Source organism: Hippocampus guttulatus, chromosome 8, assembly GCF_054856545.1.
Source record: "Hippocampus guttulatus isolate MCC_2025c chromosome 8, RoL_Hgut_1.0, whole genome shotgun sequence".
NCBI classification, from domain to species: domain Eukaryota; kingdom Metazoa; phylum Chordata; class Actinopteri; order Syngnathiformes; family Syngnathidae; genus Hippocampus; species Hippocampus guttulatus.
In genome coordinates, this window is record NC_141268.1 from 22,157,717 (window position 1) to 22,185,194 (window position 27,478).

General features: G+C 44.0%; 1 protein-coding gene across 2 annotated transcripts in view; it reads left to right on the forward strand.

Moving 5' to 3' along the window:
• cntn3b (contactin 3b) overlaps positions 1 to 5,018 on the forward strand; it is a 36,931-nt gene extending 31,913 nt beyond the window's left edge. For both annotated transcript variants that reach the window (XM_086117753.1, XM_086117754.1), the window contains one exon: positions 1,060 to 5,018. In XM_086117753.1, the coding sequence (XP_085973879.1) occupies positions 1,060 to 1,151 (92 nt within the window). In that variant the 3' untranslated portion in view covers positions 1,152 to 5,018. The remainder of the gene's footprint in view (positions 1 to 1,059) is intronic.
• The last annotated feature ends 22,460 nt before the right edge of the window (positions 5,019 to 27,478 follow it).

The window sequence follows — 27,478 nt, forward strand, 5'->3', positions numbered from 1 at the left end:
TTTGCCTTGAAAGCTTTTGCTGCAATCCACCAAACATGCAAGGAAGAAAAAGCGGAGCTGCAAACCGTACGCCAGCCTAAAGGGCAAATCAATGTTCCATAGTGTTCGCAGAGTAATCCGATGTCACACAACAATGCTTGGGCCGACAGGGACACACTAACTACTGAAGCCGGCCGACAAAATACCAATAATAAGAAGAATTGAAAGATAAATAATTACTTGTGCATGGTGCTGCATTGGTGGTTTGCTAAAATGCTCTGACAGGCAGAAAGGGGAGCATTTTCTTCACCGTAAAGTTGGAATACAGTCCTGGATATTTAGACGTTCCCTTCCAAGTTAATTATTAATGAGTGAAAGTCTCGTGTGCAGATAAACGGTTGTGCCCTCTGTGGGTGTGTCTTGAGACAGTGAATAATTGGCCACAAAGCTGGTTTTCTTGTGCCGTGTAGTTGAAAAATGTCAATGTCAACCATAATATACGGGATGTATGCTCCCAACCTTGGCAAGTTGGTTTGCCAGTCGATGAATTTCGAATTCTAAATAAAGAGCTCAAAGATTTCAATGTTAAAATGGGGGTCGCCCAGTAAAAAGAAATGCTGAAAGCGAATTTAATTGATTGCTTTCTGGACTTATACGCAAGTCAAGGCAAAGAAACTTAATTGATACAGTGCATTTCATCCGCAAGGTAACTGAATGTGCTTTACATCATTAAAAAACGTTCGACATTGAACATTTAAAAACAAAATACACCAATGAAAGAATGTACTGTACAGTGCAAGCACAAGATGAAAGAAACGTTTTAAAAAAGGCTCCAAAAGAGCTGACATAGAAGCATGAGTGGGATCCCCCCCGCACCCAAATAGTTTTTAACCTGAACTTAGAAACATTCACACAACACCCAAGACAGGTTTCAGATTTTCCAGGTGAACTAATCCAGAAACTAAAAACTCTTTTGTCTCCGGTTCTACAATGCCTTGTTAGCAATGTCGGCGGAATAACTTCCGCTGGCGCGCGTGCTTGCTTTTCCACGGGCTAACAAGCTGATGGTTTTGGTTCCAGGCATGGGAGCGCGAGGCTCAGGGGCGTGCCGTCCGAAGCCATCCGACTTCTCTGCAACGCTCATCAGCGCGCTGCTCTACTTTGTCTGGTGATGTCTACTCACAACCTCCAGTCCCTTCAGTCTGCCTGTCCGAATTTTATCCCTCCACTGGCGGGCCCGGGGGGTTCAGAGAGAGCACTTGGGATTCCTTCAGAAGGCACAACTGCTCAAGAGCGCGTATCGGTAGAGACGATGTAACAAAGGTGTAAGAATTTGGGTGCATGATACCTGCCAGTGTTTCATTTGGACTTGCAAGTGCCACCGCGCCGTTTCCTTTTCCAGGTTATCACATGGACATGACTGATCCGACGTGTCTGTAAAGTATATGACTGCCTTAAAATCCATTTGACACATGCACTCCATACCGAGTTGGGCAAGAGGCCGCTTTCATGGTGAAATGTTCATCAAGAAAATGGAAGATTAGTCCGTTGCCATTGTTTGCTTCTCTCAAAATGCAATTTTATGAGCCAGCGCTTTCACCAAATTCAATGTCGCGCGATCAAATAAATCGACAGCACTTAGTTGGTGCAGCGACACAGAAAGAAAACGATTCACTAGATTGAGGATCACCGTTTGACTGAAACGTAGCAATTGTATTGCTAATTGACCAGCTCTGCCCCACAGCAAAATTTGTTTCTGCATTCTTCGCTCCAATCTGTTGTCCGGCTCCAGACTTATGCGCCCCAGGCCCTCTCCACAATACCGTGAAAAATGTTGATACATTCTCTCCATCTCATACCCTTAAATAATAAATGTCCATCACGCTCAGCTAGCGAAAAGCTTGCTTTTCACAGAAGGGATGTGCTACCATGTCAGACAAATCCCATGTCTATTCTGCTTTTTATTTTCAGATACCCACAGTAGGGCCCCCCAACCTTTTTTGTGTCACGGACCGGTTGAGACAACCACATGCTGTTTGCGGACCAGCAGCTTCTTTTTTTTTTCATCCCTTTTAAATTGCAATGCTACTGAAAACAAACAACGTTCATTCATTTAAGACAGTGTTATTCTACCGCACAACAAATGTAGAGTAAAATAAAATAACACAGTGAACGACGAAGAAATGGACCAATTAGGACTCGCAAACCAATGTTAGAGACTCTGATTGACTCGAGTCGCGCACATTCCCGCCACAGCCTCGCAGTGCTGTCTCAGTGCGGCCCGCTCCCAAATGGACCGAGGCCGTGTAATTGGTCCGCAGACCACTGGTTGGGGACCACTGACCTACAGTGCAAGTACCATCATCGATGGTTGCCTGGCCCAATGCATGAATGACAGTGCCTTCACCTGACCCCACACTTCTTTCAGTTGCTCAGACTCGACATTGACATCGCAGGCAAGTCATTGCCCACCTTTGCTTACACGTTTTGCATCACAAACACAACACTGGGTTGGAAAAATGAGGAGAAAGGAAATTGTATGACGTATATTGAGCAAATCTACTGACATCGGTACGCCCAAGGTGGTTCCTTTCTGAAAGCTGTGGGCAGCGAGTGAAGCAGATGACAGTTTGCTGACAATCTACACAGTGAGACAAGTGTTTGTTGAGTTTACTCCATTTTATTTTGTTAAGTGGTTGCACGAAATAAAATCGGCTACATCCAGATACCTTTTTTTTTCCCACCTTTTTTTCCAGTGTAGGGCTTAGGGTCCAAAATATATCGGGCCATTATGGCAAGAGACCTGGCATTGCCCTGACTGCAAGTGCAGCACAAAGCACGGCTGCCGTTTTACTACGAAGCTCTTACCAGAATAAATGGCGAGAACCGACAAAGAAGGAGTTTTCTCCCCTTCATTTCAAAAGGCACTACAGGGCTGCAATGTGATCACTGGAGTCTTCATGGTGCCCAGATGGATGTGGAACAATGCAACCGAGTGCCTTTGCTGAGCATGGGACTGTGCGCAGTCATCAGCTTTGAGGTTATCATCATCATCTGTCGTTTTGCTCGCTCCCGCCACTCCCAAAGTCACACGAAAAGCACACGCAGCTGATGCAAGGTGACTGCACGTCCCCTCTTAGCCATCTGAACAGGTGCGGGCCCGCCGCAAAAGTCCAAAAAGGCTGGCATAATCAGGCCTGACCTGTCGGCTACCTGACTGGTTTCATAAGGCTCTGCGCGTGTTGGTCAATGGAATATAGATTTTTCTGTTCTATTATTATGGCTGTCGTTTTTGGAGTTACTTAGGTGATTGATAGCCTCCTTGACGTTCTCATTTTGTTCTGTTGCCGTCGATGATGTCCATTCACGAGTGCACTATCTGGCTCATTTAACGTGTGTGTTATACAATCAATGTTTCCTTAAAACTTTTATTGAAGGAGTTTTAGTGCAGTGATTTACATTTTTGGGTCATCGATTGTTGCAAGTATATCCTCAAAAAAAAAGATTGCTATTAGCTTACTGCGCTACATCACCATCGCGGTGACGTTATTTTTAAAACCCCTCCTACTTGGACACGCCAGTATCCTCCAAAATCGAAATTCTATGGTGAAATTCCTGAAAACTGTTCTTCACTGTCTTGCTTTGAAAAGAACCCTTCCCTTGTAAAATCGACGAACGAAAAAAGTTACCACTATCAACAAGTTTCTTCCACATATCTGCTGGAATTTTGGCCCCCTCTTATTTTGCCAGCTGCTCCAGGTCTCTCAGATTTGAAGAGTGCCTCCTCACAACTGCCCGATTTGAGATCTCTCCACAGGTGTTCTATGGGATTTAGGTCTGGTCTCATTGCTGGCCACTTCAGAACTTTCCAGAGCTTTGTCTTTCGCCCTTTTGGGCACCCTTTGAAGCATGTTTTGGGTCATTGTACCGTTGTGAGATAACAACCCGTGAGGGAGACCCAGCTTTGTGACGCCAGCCCCTACGTCGTGCCTCATAATTCTTTGGTCGTCTTCAGATTTCATGATATCAGGCATCAAAACATCCCCAAAACGTATCTTATTGAGACAATATATGAAACCACTTAACCGTCATTTTTTTAGCAAGTCTGACTCGTAGCTCGTAGCTTGGCGCAGTTAAAAATGGGCGGTGAGCGGCGCGGTGGGCATAAACAGGCGACTAACTTCATAGCCAATCGGAGCGGCTCCTCTCATTAGCTTTAAAATTGGCGCAGAAGAGGGTGACGGTCCTTGAAGGTAGGGAAAGCAGAAATTGATTTTACATAGTCCATGTCGTAAGCACCCATGTATTATCGTACATCAGAGCTTTGTGTATAGCATTGAGTGATTGTAAATTCTTAGCGTTGTTCGAACTCACAGGTTACTGTTTCTGGGTTTGACTTTGGATGAATGTGTCAACAGGATGAGAGAGCCGATGAGCATCACGTGCAACTGTCTGTCAGTTCCGAAGTATAACGTTAAAGTCTGGGGCACGAAAAGCCACCATGTAGTTTCCCAGGATGAGACTGTGGGGCAATCGTGTTTTTCTGTCTGTTTATTTTGGGACTCGTTCTGCTGGAAAAGACATGATTTGTTGTTTTGTTTTGGGGTGTTTTTTTTGGTGTGTTGTTAGTTTGTAGTACAAAATGTCTGTAGTCGGCCTTAAATCAGAAGGTGATTTTCAAACGTCAACGGAAAGTGTCCTGATTTCAAAAAGCAGCAAGTGCACTCGTCTTCAAAGGGATGACATTGTTGAAGTGCTTGTGGCTCGAAAGTGTATTTCCTACAACTGTATATATTTGCATCTATTTTTCAAGTACGGCCACCCAAGACAACCTTATTACTCTTATATAGTGTGTTCTCCAGCCTAATACTGCTGTATTAATCAATGATCTCTGTGAGATACTGACATGGGGATTTGTATTTTCATATTGAAAAGTAACTGTTTTGTCTTGTATACTAAACTTGTGCATGGTGATATTTGTTTGTGAATTTGTGTTGGAATTTTTTAAATCGTAACTTAATTAAATTGTTTATTCCGGCTAGTGTTGTCTTTGCCTTCTTATGACAAACCTTTCATCTATACCACGCTTACAATGTAGTAGAAGTTGCCTCACCTGAATTGTACACACACAGCACATAAGGTATGAACAATGAAAGGGAATTTGGTCAAGAAAATAGCTGTATGAACAGAGCATATATGATAGCCGAGCCTGATATCAAAGTGAAGCCCGTAGCTTGTTAAAATACGGAAACCGTGTTGATCGCTATGACTGTACAGAAAGCAACTTACATTGTGATCTGGAGGATCTGCAAGAGGGAGGGCCGCACCGCTGTGGGAGTGATCACAACTGACTTCAATCATGGCCAATCAGAGCAGCGCCTTTGATTCCCTTAAATGCGGCACAGAGAAATCATATTTTTTTAATCATGGAAGGTACAATGAATAAATAAATACAGTCAACAGCTGTAAAAATGTCATTTGACCCAAGAAAATAAAATGATCCCCAGAGGTTGAAGTCAGTAGCCATCAACAGATGAGGAATTCCACCATCGTAACATTCCTTTCTTTTCGACGTCAACAGCAGTGCTTCACCTTTTCCCTTAGCACGGAAGTGTGGTTCACTAATGAGAAGGGTGCCTCTTTTTCAAGACAGCCAGGGAAGGCACACAGAAGGGAGGGATGGAAATTAATCACAGGGCTTTATTAATGAGCTCGTTTGTGCCCTTTGAGGCCCCGGGAACAATGTGAGAGAGCGATCGGCGGCAGGCGCCATCCATCACCTTGTGAACCGCGGACAACAGTGAAGGAAAGCGTTTCAAGGTAAGCCAAAGCACCAAAAGAAGCTCGTATCGAAGATATCACACCCACGTCAATGCTAACGCTTGACGTGAGTGTACAAAGCTATTGTAAAGCTCAAGCAGGCTTGAGTGCTCTCCGGATTAAATATCAAACCATAAATGTCTTTGTGTGCCATTTATCCACATTCTGCCAACGGGAGGATTTTCAATTTTGCACTACAATCGCATGTTAATCGTACGAGGTACATTAACGGGAGTGAGCCACTGTCATCATTGATTTTGATTTGGTGTTTGGTGTTCGCATGGTTGGCTGGCAACCGGTTCTGGGTGTCCACTGCCTACTGCCCGAAGACAGCTGGGAAAGGCTCCCGCGACCTTTGTGAGGATGAAGTGGATTGGAAAATGGACAGATGGATATCTAATATAGAAATGTGCCAAACAAAGACATGCGCAAGCAAGCATCCAATACATAAGATGCATTTTCGCCTCTCTCAAGTTGTTTTTTGAGGAAAATTTCTATTGCTAATTTCAGGGTCAATTTTATCAGCGCTTGCCTGGGAGCGTGCGGTGATTGATACACTTTTTAATGGTCCATACTTGGTATCCTCTTCATGATTGTGAGATGGTTGTTGCTAATTAATACGACACAAATGTTGAATCATTTTCAAGGTTGGAAAATCTGCAGTTTCATATTTGGCAAAAAATTAATTCACTCGACGTAGATGTGCATTGACGGACACTCATTCATGCCTCGGGAGTGTTTCGGAGGGAGGACGGCAGGAAAATATCCCGGTCAGCCTTGTGGAAGTTTGCTTATGCAAAATGCCGTACACCCGGTTTGTCGCGACGCGTCAATCAATCTGTGTCACTGAGCCAGTCATTTTTCTTTCGCGGCAACGTTCTCCATCATAACTGTATATAAGTAAATGAGGTGAAATTGCAAAAGCGCTTTGAGTGCCTTGAAGATCAGGAAGAAAGCATCCCATCGCCATTCATCACATCTGAAAACACCTCCACGATTGAGTCAGAGAAAAGATTAGTCATCTTCTTCGTCATCTCTGATTATTTTGACTGTATCACTTGATTAAAAGGACATTTTAGAGAGAAAAACACAGTGATGCACATTTTCACAAACACATGTAGATAACCTGATACATCTTCAGTGTGCACCTCGTAAAAAAAAATCATATTAAGGTTTGTCGGATACTAACCCTATTTGATGCAATGAAAATGTTGCTTCATTTCACAGTTTGTGTCAAATAGTTGATATCAAATACATGACACTCACTCACTTAAGTCCGAAATGAAGTTGCCTGCAGCTAAACAAATACGTTATTAACCGGAAGAGAAGAAAAGACGATATGCAAATGATTTTTTCACTCAAACTGTAAAAACAAATCTCAGTTGAACAATCAACAGCTGTCGGTGTATCGAAAATTTGAGTCACTGTCATCTGGGTGTTAATGATGAACAACACTCTCCTATTAAATCCATCCATTTTCCTCATTAGTGTTGCGAATGAGCTGGAGCCCAAAAAAAAACTTTCACGCTCACATTAATCGGGGGAAATCAGGAATCGTCACTTATCCAATCCGCTAACGTCACCTGTTAACAAAAACGCAAGTACCGTGTGAAATTATTTGACCAGTGGCGAGCTGATGTAATACAGTTCAACAAATGGAATGGAATTTCTGTCCGGTCTTCAAAAGGTGTCTTAAATTTTTCGCGTTAATTTATGCGGTGGTACGTCCCGGTGAAAGGAAACCTTCTAGCTCGTCTTGCTGAGTCCTTCGTTATGAATTTGGTTCTTGACGCAATGGCTCTCCAGTTCTCTGAGCTTTCCTGATCAGACGCCAGCGTATCGTGGCGAGACCTGGATTTAGTGCGGCCTGTCCGAGCACAGGAATGTGAATTACAGCTCGATGTTCCTAGACAGTGCTGAGCCGGTGGCTTCATCTGTTCTGACAGCCTCTTGACTGCGTGTTATGATGAGAGACAAGTCCGGGTTGGCGCTGGGCTACGACTCCTCAGCTGACAATGTGAATTATGGAGGCCCGAAGAAGCATGAGCACGCATCAGCAAATCGCAAACTCCTATTAATCCCTCTCTCAAAGGTTCCACCGACCCAGCTGTGCCTCCATTCAATTTCATTGATTGACAAAATCATGGAAGGAAAGGACATGAGTGCACCAGTGAGCTGCTCCAGAATTGCTTTTACATGAATATGCTCTCCAGAAGAAGGTCATTTTGTTGTTTCGTTGAAGGTCAAAACACAAACCCAGAGGGTCTGGGACTCCACCTGATGAATCCATTCTCATCATGTCATAAGAGTTCTTGAGTCCGTTTGTGGAGCAGGTCAGAGACAGCACGCAGGCTGGCGCTCAACACAATTCGCTGTCCGAATGACAGATGTGATCTTTTCCCCTTCTGTCTGGCCACTCAACTCAACTCAATTCAAGTGTATTTCGAGAGCATTTGAAAACAACCACCGCTGTATACATAGTGCTGTACATGGAGCAACATTCATCCAACATATCGAAGACAGTAGGAATTAGAAAAACAGTCAAACTAAAACTCAAGTCACAGGCTGAGTCCAAAGCCAAAGAATAAAAATGAGTTTGAAGACGAGTTTTAAAGATAGACAGCGAGGGAGCTGCCACACATTCAGCGGGAGGTCTTTCCAAAAGAGAAGGACCAGCAACAGAAATCCTCTGCTTACTTCTCGGTACCTCTAATAGGTTCTGGTCCACAGACCTGAGGCACCGAGCAGGTGCGTAGGGGTGGAGGAGCTATGTGCTCCCCTCATACGAGTACCAGTCAAGAGGCGAGCAGGAGCATTCTGGACCAACTGGAGACACTTAATGGAGGATTGGTTGACTCCAAAGTAAAGTGCATTACAGTTATCCAGCCAAGATTCATGTTAACGCTGCCTCTGCAGCATATCAACACGTTAGCAACAACAGTTAATAGCTGTTTAACCCACCCCGCCCCAAAATATCTTGCGATGAATTCATCAGTTATAATTCAAACTTAATCATTAAGAAAAGGAACCAAAATCTGAAACCATGAACTCACAGATTGTGATCTTTTCTCTACATTTATTTTACTTCAGCACAGGGGGTATGGTATATGTTGGAAGAGGGATACATCGAAAACAGGCTGGATAGGGGCTCCCTAGGACCGATCTTGGGCACCTTTTCTTTTGAGGATATATCATCTGAATTGATTTAGATATATATATATATATATATATATATATTTTTTTTTTTTTGCAGACATCTTCAGTAATATTTTGAAACGTCATTAGTTCAATGTCACTGAATCATAGTGGCAGTCCCTCCTGGAGGAAATGTGAAAATTGAGCCATTCCAGAAAAAAAGATAAACCCTATCACACGTTCCTCACTAATCCTTCTCTTGGATACACCGCAGCGGCTGAAAAGTGATGTCGAAACTCCTGAAAACAAAAGAATTGAATTGTGCTCATATCATGTCTTTGCCAAGTTCACATGCCTACACAGAAGCACTGCAGTGCCAACAGCGTTGCGCCCCCCCCCCCCCCCCCGCACTCCCCCGCAAGAAATCACCCCACCACAGGCCACCCTTTGAACAACTGCTTGCCAAAAACTATGGAACAAAATCATTCTTATTTGAAACATCACACACTCAAACATTATTGAATAGTGGTCACCGTGTTGAAACAAAAAGAAAAAAAAAGTGTCTCATTAAAAGAGGATTAAATGAGGAAGAATTTCAAAGACGCACCACACCTGAAAGACAATCTGACCAGTAGGCAGAAGGTGTGCACCCGAGACGATGCTCTTGCACAGAAGCTCTCAGCTCATCAAATGAGACTTCCAAACATCCGTCGCCTCTGCTCATGTTATCGTAACAAGAACTCACACACACGTGCGCGTGCGTGCGTTCTTGTCGCCGAACGTCTCAATTTGGCCGGTGTACTTTTAAACGTGTCGATATTCATCTTTGCTCGACTCGAATGAAAGTTATGATTGGATTATCATTTTACAGGCACGCTTTGTTTTCCAGTCACAAGGAGCAACATGTTCCAAGTGTTGCACAAATTAAATGCATTAATGGCTGACTGGAATTTGTATTAAGTGTATCCTATCACAGAAAGATAATGTGATTTGTGGGCCGGATGGTCTGTGTGCATCCCTCGGTTTTCAATGCTAAATCGAATATCATGCTCGCTGCTCCGGTAAGAACATATTACTAAATTGATTGTGATTTCCTGGTGGAGCCAGTCTCAAGTCCTTCAAACTTACTGTTAAATTATGACTAATTCTATTCGTTGGATCAGCGGCACGTGGGTTGCTCTGCGTTTCAGGCAGTGACGAACTTGACTGCAGGATTTGCGTATGGATCTGATTTCCTTTTGTTTCATGTTTGCTGAAGTATTTTTTTTTTCAATGTCTCATGTACTAGGGTCTGTCAACCCTGATCCTCCTGTGAGCCAATCAGTTCTCTCTACCGGCCCCTGTCTTGTCCTGGTGTGCCTTGTTGTTTTTTCTGGATGTCATCAGGTCCCTTTTTTTGTGCACTTTTTTCTTTTTTTGTTTTTGTTTTTGTGATGATTGTTGTCAGTTTTCTTTCATGTCATTTTTCACCTGCTGCCTTGGGTCATTCATCTGGCCCCGTGCTCTCTTTTTACGATTTTCTCAGCACCACCACGTGACACACACAGCAGCATTATCTTTCTTTACGACGACTTCACAAGTCCACCAGAGAGAACATTTGGCTCACCGAGAAGAAGAAAAGGGCGCGCAGCCGACGTGAGTACGCCTCAGGCTGCAATGGATCTCCGCGGTGGTCAGAGACCAAAAGCCCCAGTAGGCAAACATGTCGAATGGCAGACACAATGTACAAGATGTGGAATTCTTGACTGTTGTTTGACGAGAGAAGAAATACTTTCTCTGCGTGTGTGTTTCAATCCAGTGTTTATACCTTTTATAGATAAAGACTGGAAAACCGTTCTTCGTGCGATTAGCACATTAGCATTTGGAATGTTAGCATGCTATTGGTTTGAATTTCCATTTATTTACTTGATGGAACAACCATTGACGTGTGCTTATGCTCCTGCGTCTGTGCCCGCACTGTACTGCTTGTGATTACATTTCTGCAATTTCCGTGGTGCATGGACTCTTTTATTTTTATTTTTATTTTTATTTTTTTAACGCTACACTCGCTCCTGATTGCTGTCTGCTGGCTATTATCTGTTGCTGAAGCCACAAGAAGGTGCTGTCTTTAATGGGCATCGGGGACGAGGATTCAGCTTCGAGCCCACTCACAATCTCCTGCATATGCAGAATTGTGAAGAGAAACAGTTTTGCTAATCGTTTGATTTGAATCCACTGGAAACATTGATTAGCGGTGCATGACTATATTAGCTTTAATTGGCCCATCCATTCTTTTATTTGTTTTTTTTAAGTAGATACAGGAAAGTATTTGAAATTACAGGTCAATTGATCGTTGTGATATGGAAGATGATGGTTTCTTTTCTGATCTTGCTTGATGATGTAATATGTGTGTGCATAAGAGACCATTACTGAAGTTGGGCAATCACAGCAGGTTTAAGATTCCGGACCAAAGATGTTCGCATTCTAGACAAACATGTTGGGTGGCATTTATGGACAATTCATTTGAACCATTGTTGCAACTGGAGAAAAGGAAAAAGGCATTTAAAAAAAGATACGGAGCCGTGGGGGGAATGCATGGTTCTGTCATTTCTTATTTGGTGGGTAGGTTTGCTCTCCAATCCAGAGACGAAGCTATTGCTATACAATGAATGAAAAAGTAAAGCTCTCACATACATTCTCAACCAATGTAGGTTTTTGATGAGCAGTTCACTTCTCGTCTTTCATGATTGTGCTGAGGACTGCAGTAAACAAACAAGACCACCTCTCAGATCTGTCCAAGTGACCCCATTTGTTTTGCCGTGGCCTTTACTCTCTGCCAAACACCACTGCCACCGTCATATAGGAACCCCAAATACAAACAGACGTGGCCTGTCCATCAAACCTGCGCAGTCAGCACGATTCATGCCATGCGGAGGCTCCATCCGCAGTCACCGATCCTGCTCCCACCCCCGTCATTTTTCTCTCATAGCACTCCACTTCATGTGTGGGAAGTAAGCACGACTCGAGGTAGACCGCAAAGCATTAAATCAGTCTTTGCAGATAAAACACTCCACACCGTAAAGGCCATGGAGACAAAGTGGCTGTTAGTGGTCAATTTCATTACATTTGTGATGAATGTCACCTTTAGTGGCGACTGTTAGCCAAGTTTAGGTTAATGTCTCGGCCGGTGCAAGGAGAAAATTAAAATCCAGTCTGCCACAAAAAATGAAGAGGGAGATTTGAAAAAAAAAAAAAAGCCCAGGTCTTGAAGGAACACAAGGAGGACTGCAACGTGTCACCGTCACGATCCTGTTTGTTTTGCATTTTGGGGCGTGGCTTCATAAAAGACTGAATTAAAAAAGGCCAAGCCTTTTTTTTGTGACTTTCATGTATTCTGAGATATCTTCAAGTCATTAGTTATCATCCTCCGTCAGCTAAATTGCCTCCCACTGTGAGAAAAAAAACTACAAAAGCCAAGCGCATATGCAATAACTGCACAAAGATGCTTTTCAACATAGCACTGGTCTCGATGACGGCAGACGATGGAGAGAGGCTCTGACGCTCTCAGCACTCACCCCAAATGGTTGCAAACCATGGTCTCGGGGCGTTTGCAGATGGATAGTGCATTGCCGAGGAACAAGCCGGCTTTTATTTATTGAAACAGCCCACCTTCGCGTTCCGATCAATACTTGGATTTATGCGCAAATCTGAACCACACGAGAGACCGCAGGGCAATATAATTGTTGAAATCTATTCATCTGATGCGACATTATTCACATCTGCCATTGTTTCATTCACTTGTAATTACGGGGCTTAAATAAAAGAGGCAGCGCCGTTCAATGAATGAGCACGCCCGTCTCTCAGATGGATAAAAATCAGCATGCCGCTTTCATTGAAAGAAAAAAAAATGTGCAAAAGGACGACTACCATTCACTTGATTTAGTCTTCGGTTCTCCCTTTGCCGCTGCATGTGAACTTTGACCGTCATCTGTGAGCACTGACAATCATGCGAACAATCAGCACGCGCCTATTTGATGAAACGTGCGCGTGAGAAAAAAAAACGTTCACTTACGGTGAAAATTTCAGTTCAATAACTTGGATTTTACCGGCACAGATTGAGGAAAGAAGTAAGCGGCGGATGGAAACCTCGGTCGAGAGAGCTGTGCGCTTCGCCTTGAGCCGTTGAGCACTTACGCTTCTTCTGAATTCTGCCACTGAATGGCTCATTGAGATTTTCCATGCCTCTTTTAACATGGAAATTGCATTTATTCTTGTGCTCACTCTAAAATCACAATTGTGACAGAACAACGTGACTTTTGATCAAAGTGACTTGCCTTTGGTATTGTTCAAATCAGAGGACGTTCCAAATATAATTTCCAAAATCATTTCAAAATGCTTTACTATCTCCTAAAGCAGATGAATAAGAAACCACGCGGGTGACCTCTGACGGGTGGAATCAAAAGTGAACTCCTCTGAAAAAAAAAAAAAAAGGATGTGATGAATTTCAACTGAATGAATTCAACACACCATTTTTTTCCCCCAGCGTAGGCTATTTTTTTTATACCGTATGTATAAATTAACTCTAGTCCTGATGTCATTTCTATCGGTGTAATTTTGCCTCCTCCAGAAAAAGAGAACAACAGATTCATATTGTGAACCATGGAATGAATTATATTAGTGAAGGCAACGTCCGCACAGTTAAATGTCATTACGTGAGCCTGTGTGTTAATCCCGAGAGGAAACAGAGTCCTCGGTCCGCTTTGGGAAAAGCCACGCACAACATCCAGCTGATAAACAATGCTGGAAAAATATTTGCACAGAGAGCAAAAGCGGCAGCGGCTCTTGTCAAAGCAACGTCTGCAGATTCATAGTCATGCCATTTGCAATAACAACAAAAAAAGACCTGACAGTAGACTGAGCACATTAAATGTCATTGTTCTTTGGGGGCGGAAATCAGACCCAAATCCGGCGTGTCCTTGATCTAATTATAGAAATAGCTTGCTTATACAAATCGCAGTTGTATTCATCTGCTTTCAGTTCAAACAATTCAATTCGCTCTCTTGAATAAGCAGGCAGCATTTGACACGACGACGGTAAATAAAACACGATACGGGGGGGGGGGGGGGGCTATCATTGATAAGAGCCCATCAGAATAGCTCTTAGGTGACCGTGACCATGCAGTTAATGACGGTGATGCAATTGACCAGCTCCGCGTATCATTCCATTATCATCGCCGCTTCAAATAATTACCGTCCCACACACTTCATCTCCATTTGGCCCGTGTACCACTTGGTCAACGATCCCAATTATGTGTAGCAGTGACCGCGTAATCCAAATGGTTCTGGCATTAATCGCCAATGCACGCACGATGGTGGAAATTTGGAGAACCATTATTCTCGCTGCTCAAGGGGTGACTTAGTTCTGTTCTTGAGGGGCACAAAGACATGTGCAAACGCCAGAACACGTTCACAACAGAATATGTCCATAGGAGGGTGAAGAGAAAACTGCCCGAAGAAAGCGGGCATAGGCTCCATTACATCACAAGACTTGCTTTTTGCGAGTCTAAAATCGAGTCTACTTCCTTTAACCAAATCTGCTGTGCGCCGAGGGAGGGATCGCCCAGTGAGGCGCAACACGGCCCCAAACACGCTAGACTAGACTTGAAGTTACGCCCATTTTGCCGCCGTGTGCGCAGGCGCGAACCCCCCAAAATTGGGACCAAAGTGTTCTCGGCAGATAAAGTGTCAAGGGTACAATGCTGTATTTCTGCCTGGATACCTTATTTCCTCGATACGGTACATTCACTAGGCCTAGTGAGGGATATATTGGGGAAATGCGTTGTTAAATTTTGCTTCAGTTGTGCCAGATGTCGCGGATCCTGACACCGAAGTGTCTGTTTTTTTTGGCAGAGATAAATGCTCTGAAGTCTCAGGTGAGAGAGGAAACAGACGGGATGAGGGTTCTTATCACTGTGCCGGCAGTTAATTCATGTGTGTAGCACTCCCACGTCCAGTGCGCTGCTCCTGTGTGTGCAACCTCTCATTTGCAGGCTCAGAGGCAGCAGGTGTTGCGGACAAAGTAAACAGAGGCGAATTGAGAGAGAGAGAGATGGAGTGACCATCACATGCTTACGATGACGTGCTTGCCTACAGGACTGAAAACAAAGGGTCATCTCTCTTGGTATGCAAAACCTGTTTAACCTTTGCTGTCTAAGTTCTGTGCCAAGGCCCAAGGTCGGACGACCGGCGTAGGCTTTGCAAATGTTGTTCGATCCCCGAGGCGTCGGGGAGAAACAAGAATTTTAACAGGTGCGTTATGTTCCCTGTGTGTTGTTGGCGAGACAGCTGCCTGCCACACGGCTTCTGTCGGCAGTTCAACGTGTTGACGTTCTGCCCAAACGGCCTTGCGGATTTTCCTTTGAGAAACAAACGTGCACTCCTGGTGGCTAATCAAGACCAAAACTGTTTGCTATTGTCTCCCACAAGAAGACATTTCTTAAATTCTCAGTAAAACTAAATGGAATTCTTCCTGTGTGTGTGTGTGTGCGCATTTCCTTCTCGGTTTTTCTTGCATTGCAATTGCATATTTCCCTGTTATTTAAATGACGGCCCATGTGCAAGGACGAGAAAAACTAGACGATCAAAGTCTGATCAGTGACAAGGACGAAACAAGACAGCGTGTCAACCGTGATTTGAACCGTTTCAAAAAATCACATTCACTGGCGCTGAAATCTACGATGCAGTGGTCCCCGATCGATTTTTTTACATTCATTTCAAACAGTCTTATTCTACTGTACAACAAATGTAGAGTAAAATAAAAGAAAATAGTCAACGATTAAAAAATGGACCAATCAGGAATAATGAATCCGCCTTATAATGTAAACGTAACGTATTTTCAGTTTTGAGCCGACACGCAACGTTAGCATCATTGCTACTTGCAAACGCGACTGATCAAAAGACTGATTGCCGCTTTCATCCGGCGACTGCCGGCTAGTTAGTAGCGACTCAGCCGCTAATGTTTATGCGGGCGGGCAGTGCAAACTCTGCCCGTATTTTTTTCATGCTTTCCACTTGGGTGCCGCTTGTGCAAATGATTCAACAGGTTTCTTGTCTTGCCTTATTTTTGACGACGTATGAGGCACAACAGCTTCCTCCTCCGCGTCGCTCTGTTTACACCGCGAGGAGATGAACTTCTCTTGTCAAAGTAGCTTCATTTTCAGAAGTCATGGCTGATCATCAGCTGCGCCCGTAAAGCTGTACGTTTGGTCAATTGGTTGCGATTACGTTCCGGTTACTGCTTAATGACCGATTCTGTTGATTTCAACTCGCCAAGCAATGTGAGAAGGGGGACTCCGATTGGCCTTTCCTCCACGGCGAATGGAGTCAATTTGCTCACAGCTCGCAGGGCTGTCTCTGTGCGGCCCGGATCAACGTGGGCCAAGGCCCAGTCCGTGGACCGGTGGACCCTGCTATTGATGCATGCATCAGACTGCTATTTGCAGTTTGTCTATGCTCTTGTATCAGTCCCTATCAAGTAAACCGATTAAAAATAAAAAAAATAAAAAAATCATACTTCACTTTCACACAGCTGGGACAGGCTCGGAGGGAATAGCAAAGAAAAAACACAGAGCTTCATGTTGGTTAATCAGAGCATATCAAAAGCACTCCCAGGACGGCACGTTAATGTGCACGCTAGGGACACGGAGCAGTTACACGCAGCCCATCAAAGCGAGGACTCCGATTATGTTTCCGCCGATGTCAAGAGCGGAATTGCAACGCTTTCAATCCAACATCCCTCCTTCCGCCTTCCGCAGCGTGTACCACTTTTCCTCATCAGGGTTGCGGGTAGGCGACGACATCGCAGCGGACTTGGGACTAGTCGCCAGCCATTTGCGGGGCACAAACAGACAGACGGCCATTCGCGCTCAACATGTGGATATTCAATGAGGTCGGGAAATTTACATTCAAGCGGGACAGGTCTGGTTCACACAAACAGTCATAAAATCATCGACACGATTCCAGATTCAACGTGGCCCAGGCACCGCTGCGATGGCAACAGATTGAGGCGGGATACAAAAAAAGAATTGTACCGGTCACGTGACGTGAATTCACAGAAGTTGAAGCCGTGAAATGCGCTGGGTGTTCAAGCCTCATCTCCGGTCGCACTTTAATGAGCATGCTCTCCGATGTCATCCGGTTGGCCCGCAGACTTACTGCAGTGACCTTTTACGCTGCTTGGACTTTCGCCAACTGTCCAACATATTCTCCATCTACGCCCGCTACTATTCTTCAGGCACACACTGGCTGACATTTCCACGTCAAGACGGAACTCTGTTAGACCATCATATTTTATCATATCATTTACCGTCCTTGTTATTTGTTACTCTACAACACACCCGATTTATCCGTTGACTGGCTTCTGTTGTGTATCCTCAGCGCTTTGTATGGTCCGCGTATTTTGGCCAGATTGCCATTCGTAATTTGGCCTAACGTGTCGGCAACCTGCTGACGTTTCTTCTTGAGCCACCTACAATGAATATCGGCAGCATTCGCTTGGTGAAACATTTTGATGACTTTCATTGATCCCGTGACTTTTCCTCTGGCGCTGACACCTGGGGAGCCGAGTTTAGAAATAACAGCCCGGAAACTCTGGCGGAGAAGTTAATGATTCCCCGGCGCCTGATCTGTCCTAACTGCATCTCATATTTTTCCATGGGGCACGTTCATCAAGTCAGAGTTGTCCAAGTCACTCATTGGAGAGCAAATATCCGCAAAACAGGTGGCGGCAAAACGACATACCGAAATCAGACATTTAACGCTCCTGTGGACAAATTGTTGTTTTTACATGTTTTTCTTTGTCATTTAAAATGCACGATTGTCATTGTCAAATTGTGTATGACCCCCATGAATATTGCATTTTTTTTCTTTGAATGCAAATATAATGATTCAAAGACTTTAGTCTTTGTCAGTGTCAGGCCAGAGGTGTGGAATCATATGAGCCAATAGAGACTGGTTTTCAGAGCAAGTAGCTCCTTTTTTGTCCAGTCAACAATGGCCTCATTGTCATTTCCAGCCATTATTGCGGCGGTGAGACGGTCCAAATAGATCTTCTGCAAGCTTTGGAAATAACAATGGCCGAATGGGAGCAAGAGCAAGAAAGTGATAATGGAGGGAAGCAGTGCAATATAGAAGCTTTATAAATGCTTGAACAGGATGTCAAATTGATGTGATCTCGCCGTCGCCATTGATGTATGGTGGAAAATATATGGCCAGATAACCAAGGATGCTGTTATCTCTTCAGTGGCTGCGAGCAAAGAAAAATGTGAAAAAGTGTTGCTCCGCCCCAAGAATAATGGCCTTCACCGTGCACTCTGATAGAGAATCCCATTTTACAGATGTCAAATGTTGCGAGGGAGAGGAGAATCCAGTGGCGCATTCCCTTCGGGACGCCTTTGCGACACAAGTGTAACGGGCGGCCAGACTGTGCCCGCTCTTCAGCGAAATATAAATGAACCTCATATTTGTGAGCAAAACAAACTGGTTTGCCCGTCAAAAACAAACAAAAAAAAAAGATTTCTCTGCTTTGTGTGAATTTTCTTTGCTGTGATGAATTTGCCAAATAATTACCCCACTGCCTTCTGTTTCCTCTGCACTCCTGAATAAAACAAAAAACAATGAGAAAAAAAAAAATCAAACAGGTGGGATCTGTGATTTCGAAATAGGACCACTAAACTTTATGAGGCATACATGCTAAACACATGGCCACGCAGCTTGTGATTTCACACAGCAGTTCACAATGGAAGGTAATGACACTAAACCAAAGCAGAGTTGCCTCATGTGCCTTTATTCAGACCACAATTCAGACAATAATCCGTAAAAGGCGAAGTATATATAATACAATACGTCTGTCCTGGTTTTGATCTGTTTCTGTTTGTTTTCGGTTCCAGCTGGAGTGGAGGGCGTTCCCTCCAGCGGTGCACCTGTCACGCATTCTAATCATAATCACTGGACTATTTAAGAGCTGCCACTTACTTTCGAACTAGTCGCCTTCCTTACAACTCGTATCAAGTGCAATTCTCGAGACGCTTATGATCTTGGGGGTTTTTTTGTGTTTTCTCGGCATTTGAATTTTCCTGTCTTTTTTGACAAGCGATTTACGTTGTTTATTTATTCCTTGCCATTTGCAAGTGCTTTTTGTGATACACGCTTCTCCTGGCTCAGAGTACCAGCGATCTCATTTATGCTTTGTTACTCTTGCGTGTTTGTGTTTTGTTCTTATTTGTTTGGGTTTTTTCTTTTTTCTTTTTTTGGAAAACATTTTTGTCAAAGACCCTTTATCTCAGTTTGTGGGATCTACTCCTATCCAGCTCAGAACAACATCATTATTTTTATGGCACTTTCACAACAGCCACAGCTGTCACAAAGAGCTTTCCGGACATGTAACGTAAAATACCGATAGAGCAGAAGGCACAACATAAAAAAAAAAATGGACATTAATACAATCGTAGCAACCATTCCGACAGTGCACATGCCTTGTTGTTGGAAGCGGTTATAGATGAAAGAGGAGAGAATCAAAATCTCCTTTTCACCAATGGTGCACAGACGTCATAAAAATATCCATAGTGACATATGTACATATATATCTATCTTTCTCTCTCTCGAGAGAGAGAGATACACACACACACACACACACACACACACACACACACACACACACACATTAATTGCTACAGAAGACAAGAGATCAATTATGGATTGTGTGTCTGTTCAAACCGAGCAACATCTCGGACCAGAGATGCGCAACACCGCGATACTAACACCTTTTTGTAAGAGCTTCTAACACATTTTTTGTTGCCATTGTTACTTCACTGATGACTCCTATCTGCAATATGGCTAGCGGAATGTTTTTTTTTAAATCTTTTGATGCTGAAATATGTCGCACGTAGCAAGTCTGTCTGCAAATCTCCTTTGTTCCCCGGCAAAGTGTCTCCGGTGAGATTTCAAATGTCACCACAGCTCTTTTTCTCCCTAGGCTTGATGTGAATGAAAGTCACCGAGGGCTGCTGATATTCTATCTCATTACTGGCAGCGCTGGTGCAATCGGAATATCTGAGCTCTTAATAAGCCGTTGCTTTCTCTCTCTCTCTCTCTCTCTCTCTCTCTGGCCTGTTGAGGAACCTTGCACGCTGGAATGTCAAACACAGAATGCAACGGTCAGACATCATGCTTACACGGAAAGCATTTCATGTTTGCCTCTATTTATTTATCGATTTAACTATTTATTGACCAGAGTCAATTGGGAAAATTGCATTTCATTCAGGCATTTTGTTGGTGGTAAACTTATGAACAATGCGCCAGATGGTTGCGACTTCAAAAATAAATAAATAAATAAATAAATAACGCTCATATTCTTATTTCACAGTCGTACAAATCTCTCACCAAAAGCACCAGAGACCGCAGCTCCTTTTGACAAATAATAGAATGCATTGCCAGTGTAATTGTCCAAATGCTTGAACCTCCAAGTTGAAAACAACAGATCAATAATTGGAAAAGATGCTTGAGCTGAAATTTTTTTTACAGGGAGCCAAGTGTTGGCTTGCCAATTGCAATAGTAATGTGGCGAACAAAACCAACAACAACAACAAAAAAAAAAAGGCTTGGCAGTGAAAAGTGTTTGGCTGTGAAGAATGGCTCTGGCTGCAGCTCACTGCGCTTTTCTGTTGTCTCGTTGTATAGGAGACGCCCGACTCACGCTGTGTGTTCATTTGATAACCGATCAATGCCAATTAAGCAAGGAGAGACCTCAAACGTTCCCCGTGTTAAATAATGAGCAATCTCCTCAGTGATTGCATTTTCGCTTGTCTTGATCTTTGAACACGTCAAATAGTTTCAAAAAGCACTTCTGAGAAAGCAACCCAAAGAGCAACAGACAGCTGCTGCTCCACTCCTAAAAATAAATCCATTGATCAATTCCAAAATGCTCGGTGACACCGTAGAATGTAAGGTGCTTTTCAAATTCTCAGTGCCCAATGCGCACCGGTGCACCCTCGAACATCTGAAATGCTCTGGATTCACTTTTACTTAAACGGGGTGCGCACATATCGATAATCTCGATCGCTCTCCCCATCGATGCAGGTCAGCAAAGACCCAATGATCAAATCTCTCTTAAGACTTTCTTGTGGCGTGAGGTGCGCTTCAGAGTGATTTCGGGAGGAGTGGACGATCGGCTCAGAAAGTTAAACAATCGTGAAAGTTAAACAATTACGAGTAAAAATCCGAACCACCGACCGGTAACGTGAAAGTGAACAAGGACTCGAAGCCCGCACCAATTCCGCATTTAGGTTACGACGGCGTGCTAACTTCCAGTCGCTAGGCTAATCTAACGCAGAGCGATGACAAGAATGCGACGCCGTGGGCGGCCAGCGGACAAGTTGTTCTGTTTGAAGCTCTTCAATGCAAATACTTTTTTCTTGTTTTTGTTCCGAGGTGCAGAATAAAAGTGTAAAAAGTTAAGGACATCCGTTGAATCCAAAAGGCAATAGCGACAGAATTTCAACACTCCCCTTCCCACCTTGGACTTTTTTTTTTCTTTTTCAGCAGCATACATTTGATTTGATTTTTTTTTCCCTTGCGATCCCAAATTGAAAGTGGTGAAATTGACGGTTTGCATGGTGTTTTGACGGATGCTCTCTTCAATGGAAAGTCTTCTTAAAATATTGCTGCAGGGGCCTGAAAGGACGCGCATTGACTATCTTGTTGTGCACATTTAAGTCTTGAGGCCGCTGAGCCTTGGGAGAGCAAAAATGTGGTTTTGGATTCCGTGGAAGGAGCTGCCAAAATTGCTGAATTATTTCTCCCCAGTTTGCCGTGGCTGTGAAAGCGCTACGCAGCATGTAGCTCGTAATCTTTCATGCCCCCCCCCACCCCCCTCAAAGGCCTTAAGCATAACTCTGATGATCTATAAAACAAAGTGTGCATTTAGTCTCCTTCAAAAATCATTTTCATAGAAATGGCTGCAAATATTCTGTTGAAAAAAAAGCATGGTGCTTATTTGGACGTATTACGGAAGCAGAAGGAACAGACCCACCCTGTGTTTGGTCAGCGACTCGGTTGTGAAAGCGCCATCAAAGGCGCCTTTATTTGCCTCCCCAAATTCCAAGGTGACTGCTCTGCTATGTGACCCACATTTTAAACACCGAAGAAGACATGAATGGCTCATGCCCAAAATTGTCCTCCTCCTACTTTCCCCGCGCCAGCCGACGCATTTGCAATGAGAACATCCTACCGTGTATTTTGGACACGACGACATATTTACTGTAGCCGGTCACGTTCTGTGCCGCCGCGAGCGCGGGTAATTAGCACGGCGCGAGATTAAGCAGACACGCTTGCATGCCGAGTCCACTCCGCTGAAAGAATAGGGGCTTAGCTTTCATGAGGGGGCTTTGGCTTGTTGACGCCACACCCGTTGTTGGGTTTACAGCACACCTACACTCGGTGCTTGGAAGGATGGCCGCTGACCCGGGTGGAAACGAATAGACCGCCTGCACCCCTCACAGGCAGCCTTCATTAGGCGCCGTCTTTTCGCTGAACCCAACCCCCTCACTGCCTGGCCCCCGCTGGGGGTACGAAGCCTTTTGCTTTCCCTCCAGCCGCACAATGGCTCCCGTTCTTTGTTGGAGGCAGAAAAGAGCACACCCCACCCTTTACTGGCCTTTCATTAAGCAAGCATTTACATTATCCCGGCGCAACACACTCAGCCTACCTTATTATACAAGCTAAATATGATTAGCACGCTGTCGTAAGGAGCGAATTCTCTCCTGGTATATTGTGAAATTCAAAGGGGTCGGGCTCCTTTTGGCCGATACGCTTGTCACGTTGAACAAAGCATTGTGGAGGCTCTGTAGACATTCATCGCATCTTTCTTTTTCCTTGGGAACCGAATGTTGTTTGTGTTCCTGCAACACTCAGGCGGCTGAAATTTGGGCTCCATGAATTAAATATCAAATTTCATTTTTATCACTCGGCCTCAAGTTCCCTCTTCCTTGTGTTGCTGACCTAATTGGAATAATTTTATGATTTTTTACTAATTGCGTCGTGTCTACCAAAGGAAACAAAATAATTTGGCGGTGTTTACGCCGTCTGGCGCTCATGCAAATCTCGTTTCCGTGTAGTCGACCAACTGCTACGGCTGCTTCTGTTGAGAAACGTTCACCCAGCTCGAACCTGCTCACGCAATAAACACTCACACCCTAATTTTTAGGAGGGTGGGGAGTAGAAAAGTACATAACCCCCCCCCCCCCCAACGGTTGAGTGAGAGTTGTTAAAATGGGGAGAAAAATGGGAAATATTTACAGCTGTTGGACAGAATGCTTCTGGCTAATCCATGTCTACACTGCCCGTGTGTTGCACGAACAAACATTTTACTTATGGTCAACTGATACCTTCTCAATTCAGAGGATTGTTTAACCGTCACTGTGCTCACATGAATTTATTTCCACTTCTTATGAATAAAAATTGTGAATACATTTGTCAAACTATGCTACTTTATACAGTTACTCAGTACCTGAGTAGGGTTTTTTTTCACGCTGTACTTATGTATTTTTCCTCAAGTAATTAGAAAATTTTTACTTTTTACTTGAGTCACACAAATAAAACCAAAAGTAACTGCGCTCCTACATAGGTTCAGTTTTAAAGTCACCTCTACAGTATAAATGACAATATTGTGAAACATCTCTTAGCCCCCCCCCCCCGCTGCCCCCAAAAAGGGTTACAGTGAATCCACATGCAGTTTTAACAAACATTTACATTTTAGTGAATAATGGCATGTGTAATGCATTCTAATTTGTGTTGTCGTAACCAAATCCCAATTAAACTCATGGGAATACACGTAGGCAATGCAGAGGCTGTGACCTTTCGGGAATTGACCTTTTCATTATTTATTTATTTATTTTATTTTTTTACTTGCTGTAGCTTAGCCATAAATCACATTTGGAGCTTCTGCAAAAATCATGCTTCAATAACGACTGTCCAATTTTTAGCATTTTCACCTTGGCTGCAGATCAATATCTTTATGGCCAATTCCTCTGGTCATACTGCACTGCGGTTGTTTCAGCATTGTATTAAGCTCAAGCTTCTGGCCAGTCATTCCAGGGACTATAGCATGCAAACCTCAACAAGATACTGCCTTTGCAATGACATAATTACAACATTACAATTACAAAAAATGCGCCACTCCGGGGTAGCAGTCCACAGGAGTGATTGTTTTTGTCTCGAGTCATGCACATATACGCGTGCATCTCAAAGGGCTAATGACGCCGATAGCATTATTTATGCCATCGTAAAGCAGCCATGGTTGGCGTGATATGCGTACAGGATATGAAAAATGCATTTGCATGCCATTCGCCCCCCCCCCCCCGCACACACACACACACACAATGTACAATCAGCCGCCGTCACAAAAGCATGGTGCAGGAAAAAAACAAAAAAAAAACAAAACTTGTGGTGTCTGTCGTGACGCCAAGTGAGCATGACGCATGTCGGCATGCGTGCGTGCTGATATTCATTGCAATGCAGGTGACTCAGGCTGAGTGGCAAGCAGAGTCTCAACATAATGAGCTTCATAACGTTCGGAGTTCATTAGAACCTCGCCTACAGCCTCTCTGGAGGGTGTCATTGCTGTCGGATAAGTGGGGCTGAGATATGGCAGGGCCGAAAGGACGCGGCCCATATGCTGTGTCTGCCTGACAACACGGCAACCCACGACAGATGTGCTGTTTTTCTCTCCCCCCGGTGATACATTCGGTTCCTTTATCACACCTGTGATTTCTTAGTCGCGCAATAACAAAACATTTGAATGCCGTGTCATGGCAAATAAGCGACAACAGCGACGAGCGATGCATTTTCCTTTCTGAAAAATTCCCGTGTCTAGCAATTGTTGCAATCGCTGAACTTGTCTTTCCAGAGTTGTGTTAGCGTTGCAGTATTGCAAGTTATGACTTGCGGTATCTTGGCTTCTCGGTACAGTTAATGATTGTGCAGTATTGCCGTGAAAGTACACCCTTTGGGTAATTTGTTTATTTATACAGTACGTCAATCTCAATACCAGATTTCCACGTCAAAGTCAATTTTTTTTACCACATTCAATTCCAGCATTTTTTTTTTTTTTTCCAAATCAGGAGAAAATGGAGTTCTCTCGCTATAGAAGCCCGGAACCTACCAAAAGAAAGCTTTCACCCTCTCCCTGAATGAGGAAAAAAAGTACATTTCTACATTTTACCGTCTTTAATAAACAGCAGTTGAGTATTGGTAAGTTTCTTGACAATACTTGACAATTGCACACAAGAAATTGCTGGTACATTTGACAGCATTTCTCGACAGCAAGTGAACGCAATTTTCAGAAGCGACCGAACACCGCAACATGCATGCCAGGTCCGTAGTGAGCGATTCACTTCGTAGAAAGGCGGCATGGCGGATCATGCGGCATACAGACCCCACGGTCATTTTATTGCGTGCGCACAGCTCAAGTGCAAAGGTTTAAGGGGACCGTTTTATCTGAAAATGTTTCCCCAAAAGCTTTCTAATGAAGCAAGAAAAATCCCCCCGCCCCCGCCTTTTAAAACAGCTCCAACTACAGTCTATCTGAGTGCTTGCCAGAGATTTGAATTCAGGCATGCATTTGTTTGCGTTTCTTCAAGTAGTCTGACAGAATGATGATGATGATGATGGCGGTGGCGGTGGTGGCGGCGGTGGCGGGGGCGGGCTCCATTCTCTGTGGGTTTCATTACATCTGCTGCGAAACGTCTTGCTCGACTTTTCTATGATAACACTTGGCTGTGTGTTTGAAACCAATCAGCCTGCCCCCTAATGTTGCATGACGGATAAGAGTCTGCTTCTACTCTTTCGCCGTCGTGAAAACCGCTCAAGACTGCTAGGTTCCCAGTGGTGTGACCGGGATTTAAAATTTGACGTGTAAATTCACGGCGGCGAGATGAAATACGCTTCCTCCTCAGAAAGAAAGTGTCACTCCTTTAAATGGTGTCACATGTGCGCTGCCAGTCCGAGGCAATGCTTCTCTTCGAACTTGATAGCATTTTTTTCATGTGCACTATTTGATGTGACTGCATTTTGCACAAACTTTAATCAGTGAGGAAGATGGCGGACTCCCGCCAATGTTGCCAGATCCTACTGGAGTGAGCTCGAGTGAACAGATGTTAATTGGAAGCCCCTGGAGTTTTCCATTGAATGTTAGCATCGAACTCAACCAGTCGGTATGTGTGATTGACTTTATTGATTTACTCTACATGAGACAGACCTTAAAAGACATGTCTTACAAAATGTCTTAACAAATGCATAATTTTCCCCTTGCCTAGCAGATGCTAACAGTGCATTATTATTATTATAATTAATTAGTAACAAAGGGGTAACAGTGTCTAAGGGCTCAGCAAGAAGCTCAGAAGAAGAACTCTTTTACTGTCCATTTCAGGGACCTTTTGTGTGTTTACTCTCCATCAATAAAAGGATAGCAACAATTAAGGCTACAAGTGGAAGTGATGAGTTGATCACATTTAGAGGCGCAGCAACCCAGGGGTTACCCATCACTGGGAGCCTCCGCTCCTCAATGAGCTGTGGTTGTTATTGCTCTTCCTCCATACACATGGATGACCCCGAGGGTGAGGTCGGAAATAAGAGAAAGGTGTGCTTGCTTTTTTTTTTTTTTTTTTTTTTTAAATCAAACTGCATCATCCTCGGCTTTCAGTTCTTATATTTGAATTGTTTCATGTTTAAATTAGCGTTGCGGGATCTACCGGGAGCAAGCTGTCAGTACGCCACATGGAAACTTTGGAATAAATAACAATTAGTTTGCTTTCTGGGGGGTGACCGCGCTTACACGCTGAATTCCAAAATCAATAAACTTGTTAACGGCGTAGCAGCAGCAGCAGCAGCAGCACACTGTTATTTGAGTACACACAGTACGAACCAAAAACCAAAATACAAAGAAACATGACACTGGTTACCGGGTTCGATTCCAGCTCCGGCCTCCCTGTGTGGAGTTTGCATGTTCTCCCCGGGCCTGCGTGGGTTTTCTCCGGGTACTCCGGTTTCCTCCCACATTCCAAAAACATGCATGGCAGGCTGATTGAACGCTCTAAATTGTCCCTAGGTGTGAATGTGAGTGTGGATGGTTGTTCGTCTCTGTGTGCCCTGCGATTGGCTGGCAACCGATTCAGGGTGTCCCCTGCCTACTGCCCGAAGACAGCTGGGATAGGCTCCAGCACCCCCCGCGACCCTAGTGAGGATCAAGCGGTTCGGAAAATGGATGGATGGATGACACTGGTTTGCATTCTCATCTTGTGGTTGGAGCAGAGGCTGACACATGAAATAAATGTACCAGTTCCAAAGAGTGAGGAAACAAATTGACAAAACCATCCGAAGCAGCAGAGGAGGCGCTTGCTGACTATCCGCAGTAACATGTTCGAATCCCTGTGGACAAAAAAATTGACAGCAATGGAAATGCTCAATTCGGGGCAAGGGCTGTTATTGCATCTCAGCCTTTGAGCTCATCTCTC